This window comes from Narcine bancroftii, chromosome 10 (genome assembly GCF_036971445.1).
Source record: "Narcine bancroftii isolate sNarBan1 chromosome 10, sNarBan1.hap1, whole genome shotgun sequence".
NCBI classification, from domain to species: domain Eukaryota; kingdom Metazoa; phylum Chordata; class Chondrichthyes; order Torpediniformes; family Narcinidae; genus Narcine; species Narcine bancroftii.
In genome coordinates, this window is record NC_091478.1 from 75950332 (window position 1) to 75969235 (window position 18904).

At 41.2% G+C, this 18904-nt stretch overlaps 1 protein-coding gene and 1 long non-coding RNA gene across 8 annotated transcripts in view; one reads left to right on the top strand and one right to left on the bottom strand.

Annotated features, from left to right (window-relative positions):
- fhod1 (formin homology 2 domain containing 1) overlaps nt 1–18904 on the bottom strand; it is a 276370-nt gene that overhangs the window by 20509 nt on the left and 236957 nt on the right. For 4 of the 7 annotated variants that reach the window (XM_069901429.1, XM_069901428.1, XM_069901426.1 and 1 more), the window contains 3 exons: nt 14449–14592; nt 12842–13740; nt 6047–6202 (listed from right to left, as the gene is read on the bottom strand). In XM_069901429.1, the coding sequence (XP_069757530.1) occupies nt 6047–6202; nt 12842–13740; nt 14449–14592 (1199 nt within the window). The remainder of the gene's footprint in view (nt 1–6046; nt 6203–12841; nt 13741–14448; nt 14593–18904) is intronic. The other 3 variants (XM_069901427.1, XM_069901425.1, XM_069901424.1) reach the window with 2 other exon arrangements.
- LOC138744775 (uncharacterized) lies at nt 205–8629 on the top strand. Its single transcript, XR_011345759.1, has 3 exons — nt 205–347; nt 4998–5197; nt 8458–8629. It is a non-coding gene; the product is annotated as an uncharacterized lncRNA (long non-coding RNA).

Consider the following 18904-nt stretch of genomic DNA (forward strand, 5'->3'; position numbering starts at 1 on the left):
ATTTGATATACTAACTTCATATCAGTGTAGCAAAGAAAGCATGCCAATATTTAAATAATTTTCCACTGACAATTTAGTAATTACAAACAATACTTTATATGAAATGCAGACATTTTTAATGTATTTACATGGAATCAAATAGGGCTTCTTAAAAAAACCTCAATGCAGAGTATGATTTGTACATTTATTACAATGCAGAGAAAATTAGAGAAATGCCGAATAATTGTTTGTGATACCTCTACATGGACGGATAAGATGTAAAGCCAAGGCAAAAGCATAAGCTGCTCCGGAGGAAGAGCCCCACGTTCCCTTATGTTTAACACAATACTGACCCGCTAACTAAAATAGTAAGTTAATACCTTATTACACCATATTCACAGTAAACTTTGAGAACAAACTGATGACAGAGGTAGATGATTTGTCCATTAATGATGGAACATCAAGTTCAAGTTATGGTCACTTTCAAAGATGCTGTGACAGAGATCATTTTGCAGGTATACACAATGCAGTTGAGAGTTACAGAGAGAGATCAGTCAGTATGAAACAAAGGCATCATATTTTCACTCTTTTGTGGTTCATCGAGGAGTCTGATAATGTTAGGAAAGAAATTGTCCTTGAATCTGATGGTGTGCGATTTTATACTCATGAATTTTCCTCCTGAGGGGAAGGGTTTGAAGAGTGTATTGCCAGGATGGGGTCTTTTAATATGTCAGCCGCTTTTCCCAGGCAGTGAGAGGTAATGATGGAGTTCATGGAGGGGAGGGAGGAATGTGTGATGGCCTAAAGTTAAATTCAAAATCCTCTGCAGTTTCTTGTGATTTGAGGTGGAATAGTTCCTGCACCACGCAGTGATTGACCCTGATAGGATATTTTCTGTTATTAAGGGATGGTGTGACATGCCAAATTTCTTCAGGCTGCCAAAGAAATATTGATACTGGTTAGACTTTCTTGGCCACTGCATCAATGTCTGTGGACAGGGACAAATCTGGGAACTTAAAGCTGTCTGCTACCTCCATATCAGCACTGTTGATACAGATTGGGGAGTTAGTTCCACCTCTCTTCTGGATGCCTATGACCATCTCTTTGGTTATGCTGACATTGAACGAAAGGTTGTTGTTCTGGCATCAAGCCACAAGTGTTTCTGTCTCTCTTCTCTACTCTAACTCGCTATTGTTTGAGATCCTGCCTGTCATTCGCAAATTTATAGAAGGTGGATGGCCACACAGCCATGAGTTTACAGTGAGTGCAATAGGAGAATATGTTCACAGTCTTGTGGTGCCCTATTGTTCAGGATGATCATCGAGGAAGCAATGTTATTTAGTTTGAGGGTTATTGTGTTTAGTGCTGTTACGTTGAAAATCAAGGAAATGTAAAGTCATTTCCACAGTGAGCTGGCATACCAGGATGTCCATAACAAAATTGTATAAGAGCACAGTTGATTAGGGCCTCATTGTTGATACCAATATTTTGTTGTCACTATATATCAATGAAGAGAGAGATTTTGGTGTGAAAGTTAGTGCAGCAACTCCATTTGAAACTTGTGTACCTCGACTGCCACCCCTCACAATTCCTGCCCCATCTAAGGAGGTGCCAATTGGCACCTTTGTCTACAAGACAGGAAAACATGCACAGTTTACCTGAAGGAAGTGGATGCTATAGAGAGGGTGCAGAGGAGATTTATAAGGCTGCTGCCTGGATTTGGAGAGAATGAGTTATGAAGATAGGTTGAGTAAACTTGGTCTTTTCCTCTTGGTGTGACAGAGGTGTACAAGATGATGAGAAGCACTGATCATGTGGACGGTCACAGGCTTTTTCCCCAGGACTGAAATGGGTAACACAAGAAGACATAGCTTTAAGGCATTTGGGAGTAAGTACAGGCATGATGTAAGAGGTAAATTTTCAACACAGAGTGTTGTGGGTGTATGGAATGAGCTGCCGACCACGGTGGTGGAGGCAGGTACAGTAGGATACCTGAAGGGACTACTAGATAGTTACATGGATCTGAGAAATATGGAGGGTTATGCAGTAGGGAAATTCTAGGCAGTTATTAGATCAGCACGACACTGTGAAGGGCCTCTGTACTATGCTGTAGATTTCTATGATCCATGTTCTACACAAAGCTAATACAAAATGCTGGCAAATGATTGGCCAGAACAGAAGCTACACTGTATCTGTAGGTGCAGGGATAGAGGAAGCTGAAGAAACCAAATTAGTTCCATCCACCTTGAAATGAAAAAGATAAAGTAAAACATTGGGAAGATGTTTAGAAAAATAATCAAAACTGTAAATATAAGGATTAAAGCCTTTCTTCTATTGCAAAATATTCTTATAGCTGGGAAAATGTTGACATACTTTTGAAGTAAAAACACAAAATTCTGTAGAAGCTCAACAGGTCAAACAGTGACCTTTATGTAGCAGAGGTAGAAGTACAGAACCGACGTTTCAGGCTTCAGCCCTTCATCAAGATATGAGAGAATGCTGGCAGGCATCTGAACAAAAAGGTAGGGGGGTGGGTGGTGGTGGCAGAGGCAGGAGATGATAGCTGGAGAAAGGAGGGAGGGGACAGCAACAATGAGGGGGAGGAGGATGGTGTGAGCAAGTTTAGCACAAAGCAGAGAAGTCAATGTTAATGCCATCTGGCTGGAGAGTGCCCAGATGGAAAATAAGGTGTTTGTTGTTCCTCCAATCTGCAGGTGGTCAAGGTGGGATAGTATGCAAGGCCATAGACAGACATGTGAGTGTGGGAGTGTGACTCAGAAATGAAATGGTTGGCTACTGGGAGGTCGCTATTGTTGCAGATGGAGAGGAGGTGCTCAGCGAAGCGATCTACCAATCTGCAACTGGTCTCTCCGATGTAGAGAAGGCCACAAAGGGTGCACCAGATGCAGCAAATAAGTCTTGTGGATATACAAGTGAAGTGTTGATACACTTGAAAGTCTTGTTTGTGGCCCCAGACCGTGGTGAAGGAGGAAGTGTGTACACAAGTATTGCACTTCCTGCAACCAGAGGGGAAGGTTCTGGGAAAGGGGGATAGGTGGGGAGGGATGAGTGCATGAGGGAATCACAGAGTGAGCAAGAGGGGAGGAGAAGGAAAAATTGTGTCTGATGGTGGGATCCTGTAGTAAATTCCGGAAATTCTGATGAATAATGTGTTGGATGCGGAGGCTGGTGGGGTGGTAGGTGAGGATGAGGGGGAATTCTGTGTTTGTTGTGTCTGGGGGCAGAGGGAGCCAGGGCAGATGAGCGGGAAATGGAGGAGATGTGGGTGAGGACTGAGTTGATAGTGGTGGAGGGGTAGCCACGTTTGTGGATAGTGGTGGAGGGGAAGCCACGTTTGAGATCACCTCCTCCACATCTGCAACAACAGCGATCTCCCAGTAGCCAACCAATTCTGAGTCACATTCCCAGACTCACATGTCTGTCCATGGCCTTGTGTACTATCCCACCCACAGATTGGAGGAACAAACCCTTATTTTCTGTCTGGGCACTCTCCAGCCAGATGGCCTTAACATTGACTTCTCTGCTTTCTGCTAAACTTACTTGCCTTTTCTTTCTCCTCCCTCTTTCCTGTCTTTCCAGTTCTCCCTTCCCTTCCCCCTCCACCCACCCTCCCCTCATTACTGCTGTTCCCTCCCTCCTTCCTCCACCTATCATCTCCTGCCTTTGACATTCCCTCCCCCCCAACTTTCTGTTTGGACGCCTGCCGGTATTCTCTCACACCTTGATGAAGGGCTCAAGCCCGAAACGTCGGTTCTGTACTTCTACCTCTGCTACATAAATGACTCTGTTTGACCTGCTGAACTTCTCCAAAATTTTGTGTTTTTACTTCAACCGCGGAGTCTACAGATTTTCATGATTTACTTCTGGCATACTTTTGAAGATACATCAGCATTGAAATAAATTTCTGGCTAGAGTGCCATGTTTAGTCACAATGGTTGGTCTTAAAAAAAAATAGTTTTGCACATGGTGCTGCCAGCTTTGTAATAACTACTCAACATGCTGAGATTCTCAGGGCAAGAGTTGGAGTTAGTCAGGGCCACACAAAGAAGTTTATATCTGACTGCTTTTGGAAGGACATATAAACACTGTCTCCTATTGCCTCTCCTAAACCCACTTGTTTTTGAGGTTAGTTATAAAAATTGCTGAACATCACACAGTGAAGCTGGTGGAAGCAGGTTTACACTGGAATAGCTATGGACAACACAATGCCAGCCTCGGAGTTGAAGGTGCAGCAGGCCACACAGTAGACAATCCACACAAAAAAAATTGTCTATTTAAAGAGTGGAAGACACAGAAACCACAATAACTTCACTGAGGACAACCGAACCATTTCTATAGGAAATGCATGCAGGGTCTTCAAAATAAATTATGAGGTGGGCTGAGGTGGGGGGACGGTGAGAATGATCTTTTAAATGGCACAGATGAGAGAGGCCAAATGGCCTTCTCCTGGGCTGTACATTTCCTATGACTTTATGTGGAGTGGTAGCATTTGAACCTTATGTAGCTTCTCTACATTTAAGTTGGAATGTTTCATGCAAGATTGAAGCCTGACATTGTATGTGGCTGTTGGATGTAGAGAAGGGTGGCGGTCAGAGAGATGGAGGAATTGGGGAGGAGGGGGAATGTTTAGTCATGAAGCTCTTGCTGTCATGTTGCAGAGCAGGCTCAATTAGATCTCTAGTTGGTTAACTTAGAATGACCAAAATAAGACATGAAGTAAAAACATAAAGTGCTGGGAACATTATGGAAGTCAGACTGCATCTGTGGAGAGAGAAGCAGAGTAAACATTTCAATCCAGTGTTCTTCTCGCTTTGACACACTTGGATTGGGGATGGAAGTGGGAGATGAGGAAGAAACTAAAATGGGCTCTGGTACAGCCAACTGTAAATATGAACAAGTTATTTATCAGATTTTGAACTTGATATAGCGACCTCTTATCCTGTCATTTTCACTTTTCCACCCACCGTATTGGCTAAAAGCCTCCCCATTATCTTCAGCCCAGGCAGGCCCTTTCTTCTTGCTTTGCAATTCCTGATCCATGAATCTTATGAGGGTGATGAGAGGTGGATAATGGAGCAACTTTCCGTTTAAGGAAAAAGAAGAATCTTAACACTCTCGTTTGGCTCCCTTGGTGAAGGATGAAGTTGGAAGAAGCCGGATATCCATGACGTTTAACGTTTAAGAAGAATTTACACAGGTACATGGATGGGAGCGGTATGGAGGGTTATGGACTGGATGCAGGTCAGTGGGACTAGGCAAAAAAAAATGGTTTGGCATAGACTAGAAGAGCCGAAGGGGCCTGTTTCTTTGCTGTAATGTTCTATGGTTCAATGGATGTAAACAGAATTGTTAATGATTGAATGCTGATCCAAAAATCTTGGAGACAGGAAGAGAGACTAGATAGCTGAGAAATAGAGTAAGGAACAACTCTTGACCAATCACATTGCAATCTTCCATATTCGTTATCAACTTGAGATTATAGTTATTTCCATTTACACCTCCACTAGATGATATCTTTTTCATTACGTCCAATTCCTGCCTCTCTTGACCTTGAACCATGACAGTTTTGTCATTTAATTTTCTCTTCCTTCCAACCAATCAGAGGCCTTCCTTTTTATAATTTCCTTCTTTTAAAACATGTATGATCTATACTGCTTTCTACCTCCTATGAAGTATTGACCTGAAATGTTGACCCTAATTCCCTGCAGATGCTACCTGGCTCGCTGAAGATTTCCAGCATTTTTCCCCTGCTCCTTTGCTAAACTGACCTGGGTCAGTACTTTCATATGGCCACACAGCAAAGAAACAGGCCTCAGATTCCACTGTTTTACCCACACAAGGGGTGATCTAGAATGGACAATTAATCTACCAACCCATGCCATCTTTTGGGGTGTGCAAGGAAATCACCACATCTGGAAATGCCAATGAGGTCACATGCAGGACATGCAAACAACATGAGATCAGGATTGTACCCTGGTCATTAAAACTGGGTGACAAAAGCTTTACTAGCTGTGCCATGGTGTTGTTTCAAGGACGGATTCCTTACCTCAATCCCCTCTTTGTTGATTGCATATTCATCGAAATTGAGAATGGCATTTTTGATGATGTGTACTGGAGGCAAAACTGTTAGACCAATGTTGATCGCATTACTTCTCTTTGGATCCAGTACAATTAATCCTTGCTTTTTGGAATCTCCTCCTTTCTGGAAAATAAAAGATGATGTAAAGTCAACATGCACCATTTTTAAAAAAAGTCTCAGGGCAATAGCAATTGCCCAGCAATTGCCCAGGTATTGCCCAGCAATACCCATCCCTCCTTCATTCACCTTTCACCAGTCATAGCTGCAAAGTCCATCCTTGCATTAATAACACTGGACAGTGAAGATTTTGGTTCCTAAACAATTTTGGGTATATTTAATGGATCTTGGGCTGCTGAAACAAAAATCACCTTTACGTTTTCCTATTATGTACGGTTTTATTAGATATAAGCTATTTTTGTGATTTCCTGTCATATTTAAAGTCCACTAGTGTATAGCTCACAAAGCAAGCTGTTTTGGTTAGTCCAAGCAAGCATGCCTGGGCATGCACTCAGTGCACATGCTATACAAATGTTGTCTTAGGCCTAGGCGTGCTTAGTCAGGATAGATGCAGGCAGGCTATAAAAGCGTCTGACCTATACAGATGCTGTGCATTACATTGATGTAGACTGAATGCATGTTGATGTACGTGTTTTTCAGGCAATAGCATCATGAGTTTACTTAACAATAGCATTTATTGTCTTCAGGAAGATTCAATATAGCAGAGATGTCTTATCAATGTGGCAACAGCTGCGATACATTCTGTTACATTGTGGTGTCTTTGCGCTTAAGGCTCAAGGACGGCACTTATTAAGAAAGCCTATGAGCTCTGCTTCAGTTGTAAAATTGGTGACAAAGTCAAACCCTGGGCTCCTTACATTTGTTGTGCAACATGAGCAGTCAACCTGAGAGCTTGGCTCAGAGGTTCATTATGCGATTAAACGTGAAATTCAATAAAAGTTAATTTAATGTTTCTCCAACTTCCTACATGATACAGCAAATCTGAAATTATCTTTGTCTATCATAATCCCTAATTTTTGTTTCTCAGGAAGCAAGACTTTTGAAAAAAATTGTTGTCCACTGTTATCAGTATACATCAAACAGATTCAGGTGAAACATGGAAGTCTAGAAGATGTCAATTGAGAGTTTGTCTCCCATTGTCATGAAACATTGTCAATTGCTTTGCCGAGAGGAAGTTATGAGCCTTTCTCCCCTTACCCCACCCCCTAATTTTCTGCAAATCAGCTTCCCTAGAATTAGATTTTCATGAAAGAGGGGGAAAATACAGTATTATGGCGCCAAAAAAATAATTCACTGTGGTCTGTAAGAACAGACTTTCTGTTGCAAATTAACTCAATTTTTTAAATAAGGAATCTTTACTGAGAACCATTTTAAATCGGGCGGCACAGTTGGTATACTGGGCGGCACGGTTGGCGCAATGCCTTTACCATGCCAGCGATCAGGACTGGACTGGGGTTCAAATCAGATGCTGTCTGTAAGGAGTTTGTATGTTCTCCCCGTCTGCATGTGTTTCTTCCGGGGCCTCCAGTTTCCTCCCACTATTCAAAGTGAATCGAGGATTTAGGTTAATGGGGTTTAAATTGGGCAGCATGGACTTATGGGCCAAAATGGCCTGTTACTGTGCTGTTGGTCTAAATTTAAAAAGTAAATAATGAAAAGTTCACCATTTTCCCATTTCACAGTACTCATTTCATTTCCACTCCCATAAATATACAGGAGTCATAGATCAGTCAATAGTCAACAACGTGAGCTACCTGAGAGGTAACTGTTTTACAATACTCAAGAACTGAACCTTCATTGCTTTCTCAGATGTTGAATAAATGTGGCAATTGTTGGTTTTCGGAAAATCCTAAGCATGAGTGGTGTGCGTGATTTGCCCTACATTACAATGTGACAACTCATTATAAATATTTCACTGTCGTTACAGTTTTGGGATATCACAAGGTCATGAAAAAGCCCATAGAAATGCAAGTGGTTCTTTCAAGAGCAAGGCCATGATTCAACTAACAGCAATTGTTGCAAAAGCACTTAAGTAGAGTACATACTTTAGGAGGCCAGTAACTCAGATAAATACTGACATTTCTGAACATTAGATGCCAGTTAGCTATGGAGGCCAAGTCATGGGGTGAATTTAAAGCAGAGGTTCTTGATGAGCAAGGGCATCAAAGGTTATGGGGAGAAGGCCAGAGAATGGGTTTGAAAGGAAAATATATCAGAAATTATTTAAATGGGGCAGTAGACTAGAAGGGCCAAATAGCCTAATTCTGCTCCTGTAGCTGCTTTAATATAAGCTTTCAAAACCAATTGAAAAATCCACCAGCAAGGGATATTAAAACTCCTATTTTTTCATGTTTATACAGAAAATGAAATAATTCTGCGCAGGATTGTTTGAAGTTGACAGCTCAACAAGTTTATCCAGTTTATGATTAAGCCAGTAACATGCTGGAATGCATCAGGGGTCTGTACAAGATCAATCACGGGCATTATTACTGCCTCCTAGCCTTGGGCCAATTCGTGGCTTCCTGCTGTATGTGCACTTGACAGAATACTGCATGAGCTCAAATAAAAAAGCTTTTGTGGTCTAAATGCTTGTAGAAGCTCTTTAACATTGAATGACTATTGCCCAAGGAATTTTATACAGAGAATTTGGTCAGTACCCTGAGAAAATAGACATGGATTTGAAGAACTAGAGCATTGGCATTGCATCTTTCATGATATTAAGATGCTACAAACTGCTTTACAGCAAAGTACAGATGTCATTTAAGTAGCATAAAGATCAGCAATTAAAATATTAATCCTTCCTTTTCCACTACGTTTTAGATCAAGATTCAGTTTATTGTCATGTAATAAAGACAGTGCAATATCGTACAGAATTTGTTTGCATCTGTCGTAAGGCAGATTCACCATCAGCAGAAATTGTCTGAGGTGCCTTTTACAGTCAAAGAAAGAGAAGCAAATGGGAGTTCCCTCAGAGTCACCGAGCGTCCATGGATTCACCTCCAGCGCTCCCGCAGCCCCCACGTGACCCGCAGCAGCACAGAGTTTAGTCCAAATCACTGGCAGCCCGAGTTCCAGACCTGGACCTCGACCCAGCTCCGACATCTGCTACCCCCTTCAGCCAGACGTGAGCCGGTCTCCAGCAGTCTGCGGCCTTGTCTTGAGTCGCCAGTAGCCCTGCCACCTGTGTGTCCTTCAGCCGCTGATCCCCTTGCTGGTCCGCCACCGTGGTCACCGTCCCACGGATCATCTCCTCTGTTTCTCTTTCTACTCGAATATCTCAGCAGAAGCCTTAAATGGCAGGATGGTTATTTAGCTCATCCCAGCAACACCGAAGTAGAAGTCAGTGGGAACCAAATGGTAACATCTGAACCTAATTATTTACACCCTATAGAAAGACAGCAGCTCACCCTTGTCTCAATGCGGGGTTCTAGCCTGAAATGCTGACCAATTTTTTTTCTCCGCTGTTGTTTCTCAGCCCACTAATTTCATCCAGTAGATTGTCGGCCACATTGGTTTCCGCGCAAGTTAGGGATGTTAAAATGGTTGTCTACTGTAACCTTTTAACAAGGTACAGCTTGCTCAATTTTCATTGATGTTTTAACAGAAGATTAGGTCCTTTTAAAATCCTTCCAATTCTTGCCATTAAATTACTAGACTATTTATTATTTTTTATTCCTTCAAGCATTTTAAGATTCATCAGTTAAAACATTGAAAACAATTGCAAAACCTAAGATTAATTATCATGGCATTTCATTGCTTCCTTAAGAATATTTGGGGGCCAGAAATCATAGAATTTTAATTTCCCTTGGGGCCTAAATTTACACAATCAGGAAGATCTTTGTATCTTTACAAACCTTTTCCTTATTGCAATAGGAAATGATTCAGAGAGTGAGGAATTAGTTTAAATGCAGTAACAGGATAGTTTATGTCAGTCTGTAACCCTCTTTAATTTTGCCCACAAGTTCAGAAGGATTTGTTTTATGTCATACTCATCAGGAATTCCAGTAAAAATCTCACGTCAGTGCAGAAAATGGATATGTATTTTAACATGTCAACTATGCCCTCCACTACATTTTTTTTATTTAAATTTTTTTCCTTCTTTCTTGCCTAAGCATCGGATCACTGGTGCCTGAGACAGGCTTTCAATTAAGGATTTCAGACGGCAGGCATGTAACGGCACAATCAAAGAAATTTGCCATAACATGGGCAGTCTAAAAAGGAAAACGTTTTTAGTCAATTCCTGAACCGTGATTTATCCTCCAGGACCCCTACTACTTTTTGGGGGGAAGCCTGTAGTCTAAATCGCACCACAAAACTCACCTCATGAAGTTGACATCCAGCTGATGGCTCAGGCCATGCTGCTCCACGTAAAAGCACCAGGACTAATGCGCACAAGAACATAAGAGATGCAGTGTAAAGGACCACAAGATGAGTAATTTATGTTAAATTTTTCACAGATTTTTTTCAACATTTGCTGTCTAAAAAACACTAATGTTGGTCACTCTGGCAGGATGTAGAGAAGACAGTGACTTCTATCAAAGAAATTTTCCATATTCATACTGTACTTCACACCTCCCTGTCCTGTCTCTGAAGAGTTACAACGTCATTGATCCTTCAAGTGTGTGGTGCAGTGCACTGGGTGTATATTGGGGGGTCATTCTAAATTGATTTTTATGTAATTCATGTACAATGTCTTCAGTGTTTGTATACCTGACACACAATCCATCAATTTTATTTGATGAGGTGCAACAAACATGGGAGGAAAGGAGAAAAAAGACAGTAATTGTACATTTTCAAAATTTATTTCTGCTTGCAGCAGAAAAAGGCTGATTACTACTGGAAACACAACAGGTTACAATTTACTATGGCTGGGTGCTCATTAGGCAGCTGCTTTTAACATTTATCTACAATAAAATGTTTGCCTGCCATTGCATGGAAGAAAAGGGGACATCTAGTGCCCCAGTAAACAGGACACCCATCTTTACACTACAACATTTTACTCATGAAAGACATTGTCTAAATCCTTTAAAGGAAAGGCAAATATACTGCAGGAGCTGTTAATCTGAAATCAACAATTAGAAAGGCAAGGATTGATTACGGATAGTCAGCATGGCTTTGTGATATCATGTCTCCAGTATTTGATTTCCTGAATTTAAAAGAAAAGGGTTATAGGTTAGGGAGGGTAAATATTTTTAAAGGAACATATGATCGGCACCACATTGAGGCCAAAGGACCTGCACTGGGCTGCAGTGTTCTATATTCTATTTATTTACAACACAGTAGAAGCCAATTCTAGCCATTGAAATACGTGCCATTAATCTACCAACCCCATATGTTTTTGGAGGGTGGAAGGAAACCAGAGCACCTGGTGAAAACCCACGCACGTTACAGGGGAGAACGTACAAACTCCTTACAGACAGCGCCAGATTCAAACCTGGGTCCCTGTAATAGGGTTGCGCTAACTGAAGAGACCAAGGAAATTGATGAGGGCAGGGAATTTGTGCAAGGCCTTTAACAAGGTTCCGTGTAGTAGGCTAGCCTAGAAGGTCAGATCACATGAGATTCAGGCTGAGCTGGTCAATGGGATACTGAATTGGCTCGAAGATAGGAGAAAGTGGTAGTCGAGGCAGTTTACTCAGATTGGAGGCCTATGAACACTGAAGTGCTGCATGGATCAGTGCTGGGTCCACTGTTATTTTACATTTATGAATGACTTGGATGACAATGTAGTTAACGGTTAATAAAGCTATGGATGATACCAAAATTGGTGATGGTATAGTGGACAGTGAAGAAGGTTATCCAAGGTCTAGATAAACTGGGAAAGTGGGCCAAGGAATGACAGATAGAATTTAACTCAGACAAATGAAAGTTATAGCACTTTGGCAGATTAAACCAGAACAGTACTTCAGATTTTAGATTTATTGTCAGAGTACATACAAGACATCACATACAACCCTGAAATACCTTTTTCCTACAGACACGGCACAATTACTACTAATTGGTAGTACAAAAAAATAAACTGAACACAGTGCAAACATTTAAACAAATAAAAGAACTGGGTAGGTGCTTCTAAAACCATAAGCAAGTGGAGAAAGATTTAAAAAGAACTCGAGGGGAACCTGTTTCACAGAGAGTAGTGGGTATATGGAATGAGCTGCTAGAGGAAGTGGAAGTGGTAAAAATTAGAAGGCATAAATTGCAAATAAGGGGGAAGAGATTGAGAGGGAATTTGAGTGGGATCTTTATCTGAATGATGAATACCCCCAATGCACTGCCAGAGAGAGAGCCCACACCATCTAAGAACTTTCTGAACGAACACTTGCATTGCCCAAGCATAGAAAGGTACAGACCAAAAGATGGAAGATGAGATTAATACAGAAGGAAGTCCATTGGCTAGAGTGGACACAGTGAGCTGCAAGAAAAGCACTTATACATAGTCACTTTTTTTGCAGTCAGATAACTGAATATTTATTATCTATAACTTTTGCATTCATTATCCCATTTTAATTCAAATTATGTGTATTCTTGTGGTCTTATTTTTTAAGGAGTACCTGTTCAGCTCCAGCAAGTTAGAATTTTGGCACATATGTTCATTGTACAATGTATATCACTATAAACTCATTATCTTATCTCTCTTTTCTCAAGTTAGAAATTAGTTATTCAATTTCCAATGGAAACCACAGATTGTGAAATTCTTAGGAACTCTTTAAATTTATAGAATCAATAGACAATTCAATCCCTCACCTTTGCAGGTAGTTCCTTTGCTTTAGATTCAAACAAGTGTTCCAATTTAGTTGTGTCCACCGTCACTTTATCCAAGGAAGCCCAGACTGTTCCCCGGCCAAATTTGTAGCTCCTAAAAGGGCTTTCTGGCTGCTTTAATTCCTTCCAGAAAAGCTTAACAGTTTTTCTCTTCTTTGTACATGCAGAGTCTGCTCCTTGGGGTGATGTTAAGCTAAAAGGTGGAGGAGGGGGAGGGAAAGGAGGGCTAGGAACCTGTCCGAAAGTTGGTGGTAGTGGTGGTGGTGGAGGAGGTACTGGGCAGCCAGGGGGTGGTGGAGGAAGAGGTGGTGCAGGTGGAATCATCGAACAAGCAGGTGATGCCATCATTTGTTTATCATCCATTCCACAGTCTGCATCCAAAACATCGATATCCTCCTCATCTCGGAGATCTGTGAAGTCTAGATCTTTGATCTTCAGCTCTCTTGGACTTATTTCAAGTTGATCCCACATGTATTCAGAGTCTTTCTTCAATGACACAATTATGGGAGTTTTCTCTGCATTCCTCTCATTCAGTTCAGCCTCAATACTAAATTGTTCCTTCAAAGATTTGATTGGAGGTTCAGTAAATTTCTCCAAATTGGCTTTTACATTCCCAGGGATGCTTTCAATTGATGGTTTCTTTGGGCTTTCCTCATTCTGATTCTGATCGTGCCCAGAAAAGCGTTTGATCAAACACTCTGTGGATTCCACCAAAGCCTCTTCTACATTTTTCTTCTTGCTTGCAGTCAGGATCTCCTCCGGGGTTTCCTGCAAATTGCCGGCCTTGGATTTTGCATACAACATGTCCAGCATGAATTTTTTGTCACTGGAGATGGCACTGCACTGCTCCAAGCTGGACTGGCGGATCAAACACCGACCTGCTGCCAAACAGAAGAAAACACAACAGGCCTTTAATGTTAGAAAGCATTTTTCTTTGAGGGTGTCCAACCATCAGCAGACAAATTCAGGATAACATTAAAACAATAACTTCTGCTTACTTCTGTGATGGTCGACATTGGAACAAACTTCTGAATTTCCGCACGCTACCATTTTGAAGTCAAAAAAGCAAAATAATGCTCTCCGTTAGAACAGCAAAAGCTGTGTGGAAGTGTTGCTGCATGTTCTGCACTGTGGAGTGCACAGTGAGGTGAAACTAAACAGAGTGAAACATTGGTGTTGCACCAAACAAGAACATGACCATCTGATCTAAACAATTTACATACTTCTTTAATATCAACTTCAAATTACAAGTAATTTACTTTGCCTGATCTTGGGAGTAGCAACTAAGTGCATTGCCTGGCAAATATCCAAGAGGTTTTTTTTTGATCGTATCAAAAACCTCTGATAGGTTTTATAAAGCAACAGATCTTCTTTGGTAATTAAGAAAATAAAACAAAGGCAGAGATAGTGAAGGGGTGGGAACCCACTAGCTAAAAGTAGATCAAAAGATTTATTTGTTCAGAAATAACTTTTCTTACTGTTTATTGAGAAATATCTCCCCTTTCAGTTTGTTAAACTGTTATTAGCAGATATTCCTGCAGTATGCTCTTGGGGAATGAACGGATACAAAAAGATGCAATCTTTCTTGCCTGTCTCAATCTCGCCCGCCTGTCTGTCTTCTCTCTCTTCCCTCTCCAATGTGCTGCTGGTCGAAGAGCTGCTGGAGGCTGAGCATGGCTCTCTTTCATTTAACGCTTCGTTCTGCTGCTCCTTTTCACTTAGAGCCTCAACTGCTGGAAAAGAAAATTATTCAGTTGACTGAACTTATTTTTTCTGCATTTACTTTCAGGAACAGTCATCCTCTAAAGTTTTTTTTCCAAAAAAACCTCATTTGTCATAAACTCATGTCCCAATAATTCTTTAGCTCCAGAAGCAGCCACTCAGAGTTTATTCATGGAAGAAACTACTAAAATAACTACCAATCAATCAGCACAAATGACTCCGAAAGACCTGTGTCATAACTGATCAACATGTTTCTCAGGCATGATTACTGGTCTTAGCATTTTGCTGTGATAACAGTTTGGGTGCAAGTTTACCTACAGAATAGTAAAAGTATAACAAGCAAACTGCGGTTGTTGGAACCCTGAAAAACACAAAAAATGCTTGAAGCATTCAGCAAACTATGCAGCATCTGTCGAAGCAGTTAACATTTTAGGTCCAAGAACTAGAAAAAAGAAATTGTTTTTTTTCTTCCTTTTTTTTCAATAGCTGAGGAGATAGAGAAAGGAGGAGTAGAACAAAGAGAATAGTTCTTACAGAGTGAGATCACTCTGCAAAAAAAGTTATTTAATGTGATGGTCAAAATCTAAAACATGAATGGAAAATGAGGAAAATGTTCAGCATTTGTGGAAAGAGGAACAGTTAATTTTTCAGGCTGGAGGCCATTCGTCAGAACTGAAAAGGAGGCAAAAGAAGGGAGGGGAGGGAAAGGGAACACTTTTGAGAGGGTGAAACCAGGGTTACCTTGGGGATAACTTGGTTTTCTGATCATTGAGTTAGAGAGTGAAGCCAGGGACTTAAAATGGGAGAGTTACAAAATGCAAAGCAGGAGGACATGACCGTCAGTCAATTCACGGCCTTCAATCCCAAAGATGAAGAAAACCCATCTGAGCTATTATCACGGAATTTACCTGAAGTTGTCAAATTTAACATCAAATTTAGAAGGCTCAAAAGTGCTGATGTGGAAGATGAAGCAATGTTCCTCAAGTTTGTATTGGACCTTATTATTATAGGGGGGCACAGTTAGCATACCAGTTAGCGCAACACTTTTACATGCCAGCAATTGACACCGGGGTTCGAAACTCGCGCTGTCTGTAAGGAGTTTGTACATTCTTCCTGTGTCTGCATGGATTTTCCACAGAAAGCTCTAGTTTCTTTCCACTCTCCAAAGCGTACAGGGGGTTTATAGGTTAATTGGGTGTAAATGGGTGGCACGGGCTCGTGGGCTGAAAGGGCCTGTTATCAAGCTGTATGTCTAAATTTAAAAAAAATAATATTTTTTTTAATTCAGGAGGCCACACACTGATAGGTCAGAATGGGAGCAAGATGTAGTGGGAAGCCCAGGTTGCCCCAGTAGACTGAATGCAGATGCTCTCCAAAGCAGGGTAGACATTAGTAGGAAAATAAACAAAACTGCTGTGTGTGTGTGTGCAGAAGGCAGCACTAATGCAGTGTTCGTTATACCTTGGAAAGAGTTGAGGGAGGGGACTCTGTTACGACTGAAATGAAGAGTATTCCATGTATTCCACTGAAGGTCAGGCATAGCTTTGGATCCTACGCGTGCTTCTAGCTACACATTAAATCTGGATGAAGTGAGTGGAGTTGAAGGAGAAGTTGTTCAATGCAAGAACAATTATAGGCAGGTTAGTCCGAGTGTAGATGGAAGGGTACAGGTTGAGCTAACACTCAAGGAGGAAGAGAGCCCACAGACCATCCAGATAGCCAGGATGGAGATGCGAAGAGATTGTACGTCCATGGTAAAAATGCTTGTTAGGGCCAGGGAGTTAGAAACAGTCAAAGTGGAGGAGGGCATCAGAGGTGTCACAGACACAAGTGGGAAGGGTCTAGATAGTTTGATAGGGCAATAGCAGACTGAAACAATGAGGCAGGAGATACACGAGAGACTGCAAACGTAGAATCTGGGGCAACAGACACTCTGCTGGAGGGACTCAGCAGGTTGAAAAGCAGCAATGGATGAAGAAAGAAAGATTAGGAGTCCAGTCTACAATGCTGATTATCTTTTTCTTCTCTCACTGATGCTGCTTGACGCATTGTGAGCCTGCCAGAGCAGACCTGGTTGGGGACTTGGGGCAGGGAGCTTGGGCCGAGCTGGCATGTGACAGACTGGAAGCCCTGAAGGGAAGATCTCCCAAGAAAATGATGCAGGCTGATATTAAAAAAAACACATGAGCTATACAAAATTGGAGAATTTGATATTGACCAAGAGTTCCTCTGATGGTGTAAGAGAAAGGCACTGAACAATTCCTTTAAACTGTGTAAAGGTGAAAATCCTTGGAATGACAATAAACAAAATCAGAATCTTGGAACCCTTTAATACATGAACAGACATATTTTTGATTAAAAGCAAAATCCTTTGCCAATGAAACAAATATGAGAGGACAAAAAGACCTCCTGACAGGACAATTCTTCTGTGTTAACGGTCCTATTTATTCCTACTTACTTGATGAGCACAAATTTTATAATAACCTCATTCTTGTGATTAAACTTCACAGCTTCTCATGGGTGGGAGTTTTTAAAGATAGAGAGACACATATTTCTGTACTTGCTACATTTTGCAGCTTCATTGACAATCGCAGAATTAATCACATCTCCACACTCATGATATAAAATAAGTAAAAACAGAAGACTAGCAGTTCATTTTCATGGTAGGTTTTATTTGAACCTTGTGAGACATTTAATTGGAAAAATTGAGTGTTTTATTCAGTTTTCAAAAAGGTCACTTGAGTTCATTTCAGTGCGTGGGTTATTTGGGCACAGAGTGTTGCATCTTTAGAATGCTACACATGTCTGGATGATTTTATGAGTTGTATGTAGGTCTCTTGTGAGTGGCACATGTCATTCTGTGGAAGCAGACTGTCCCATTGCATATGAAGTCTTCTTCTGCAATACTGAGAGAGGCCTTGTCTGTCAAGGAACAGGTCCAGAGTCCCCACCTGATTGTACTTGCTGTGGGTTGAGTGGTTTGTCCTCACCACAATACCTATTCTGATCCATATCCAAACGACTTCATTGGATCTCAACTCCAAAATCCTGAAAATAATTGGGCTTTATGACTAATGGAATTTTGCAGCTAAAAATCTATGCAATAGACAAGTTAGCAGAGCTATAACACTAAGTGAAACTTTCTTGGTCTAGAAGAATTAAGTTGGCACTTGGCAGATATAAACTCTCAATGCACACATGATCTAATTTTGTTCACTCATTTGTTCACAGGCTGTGGATAATGCTGGCAAATAATTCGTCCCTATCATTAATACCCAAATTAAGGAAGCAGTTAAGATTCCACATCATGGAAGAATCTAATGCCAAGTGATCATCAGGCAGATTTCCTTCCCTGAAGGCTATAAGTGAATGGGGTGAGATTTAATGCTTGCTACTAAATTTTAATTTAAAAAAATATTCTAAATCTAGACATACGGCATGGTAACAGGTCGCTTTGGCCCACAAGCCTATGCCACCCAATTACACCCAATTAACCAACAACTTCTGGTACGTTTTGAACAGTAGGAGGAAATAGAAGCCCTTGGAAGAAACCCATGCAGACACGGGGAGAATGTACAAACTCCTTACATCGTGGGATTCAAATCCAGGTCCCAGTCGCTGTCGCTATAACAGTGTTGCGATATCCGCTTCACCAACAGTGCCGCCCACTGAGACTAGGTATTGTTTTCATTCCAACTCTCATCAAATTGCCCAAGTTTAAATTTCTCAGCTGTCACAGTGGGACATCAACTTGTGTCAGTAAATTAACCAGTATGTTACTGTCCCCCTTTCTTTTCAGGTATGTTAACTGCTGTAGGAAGGTAATACAGCAGTTGGCTTTAATTGACATTACTTAGCTAAATTTCGAAGTTATTTAGGTTCATACTGCAATATTATCTCAATATTAATAACTTGGAAGCACTTGAGAGACTGCAGATGTTGGTATCTGGAGTACCTGGGTAGATTTTCATTTGGGGCATCTGAAAGACAAAGCAGTTGAAGAGATGCCTTTATGTTTCTTGCCATTGGTCACTTCTGCGGACTTGTTATTCTTCAGGTGCAAATCAGTCCCCCGCTGGGATCTACAATGGCATTAGTACTTTTGGGCTGTGGCTGAAAAACAACTTGCAATATGCCCCCGAAACGCACGGTTTCACAGGGTTGTGAAGGGACTGTGTGTAGAGCTGCAACAGATGGGTCATCTACACTTGTTAGAAGATCCCATATGTTCCCAGTGTCAATCACCATTCATAGTTTAATTGGCCATCACATCAATATGTGGCAGAACCTTGATAGTGACGTTGCTGTTTCCTCTCTGAATTC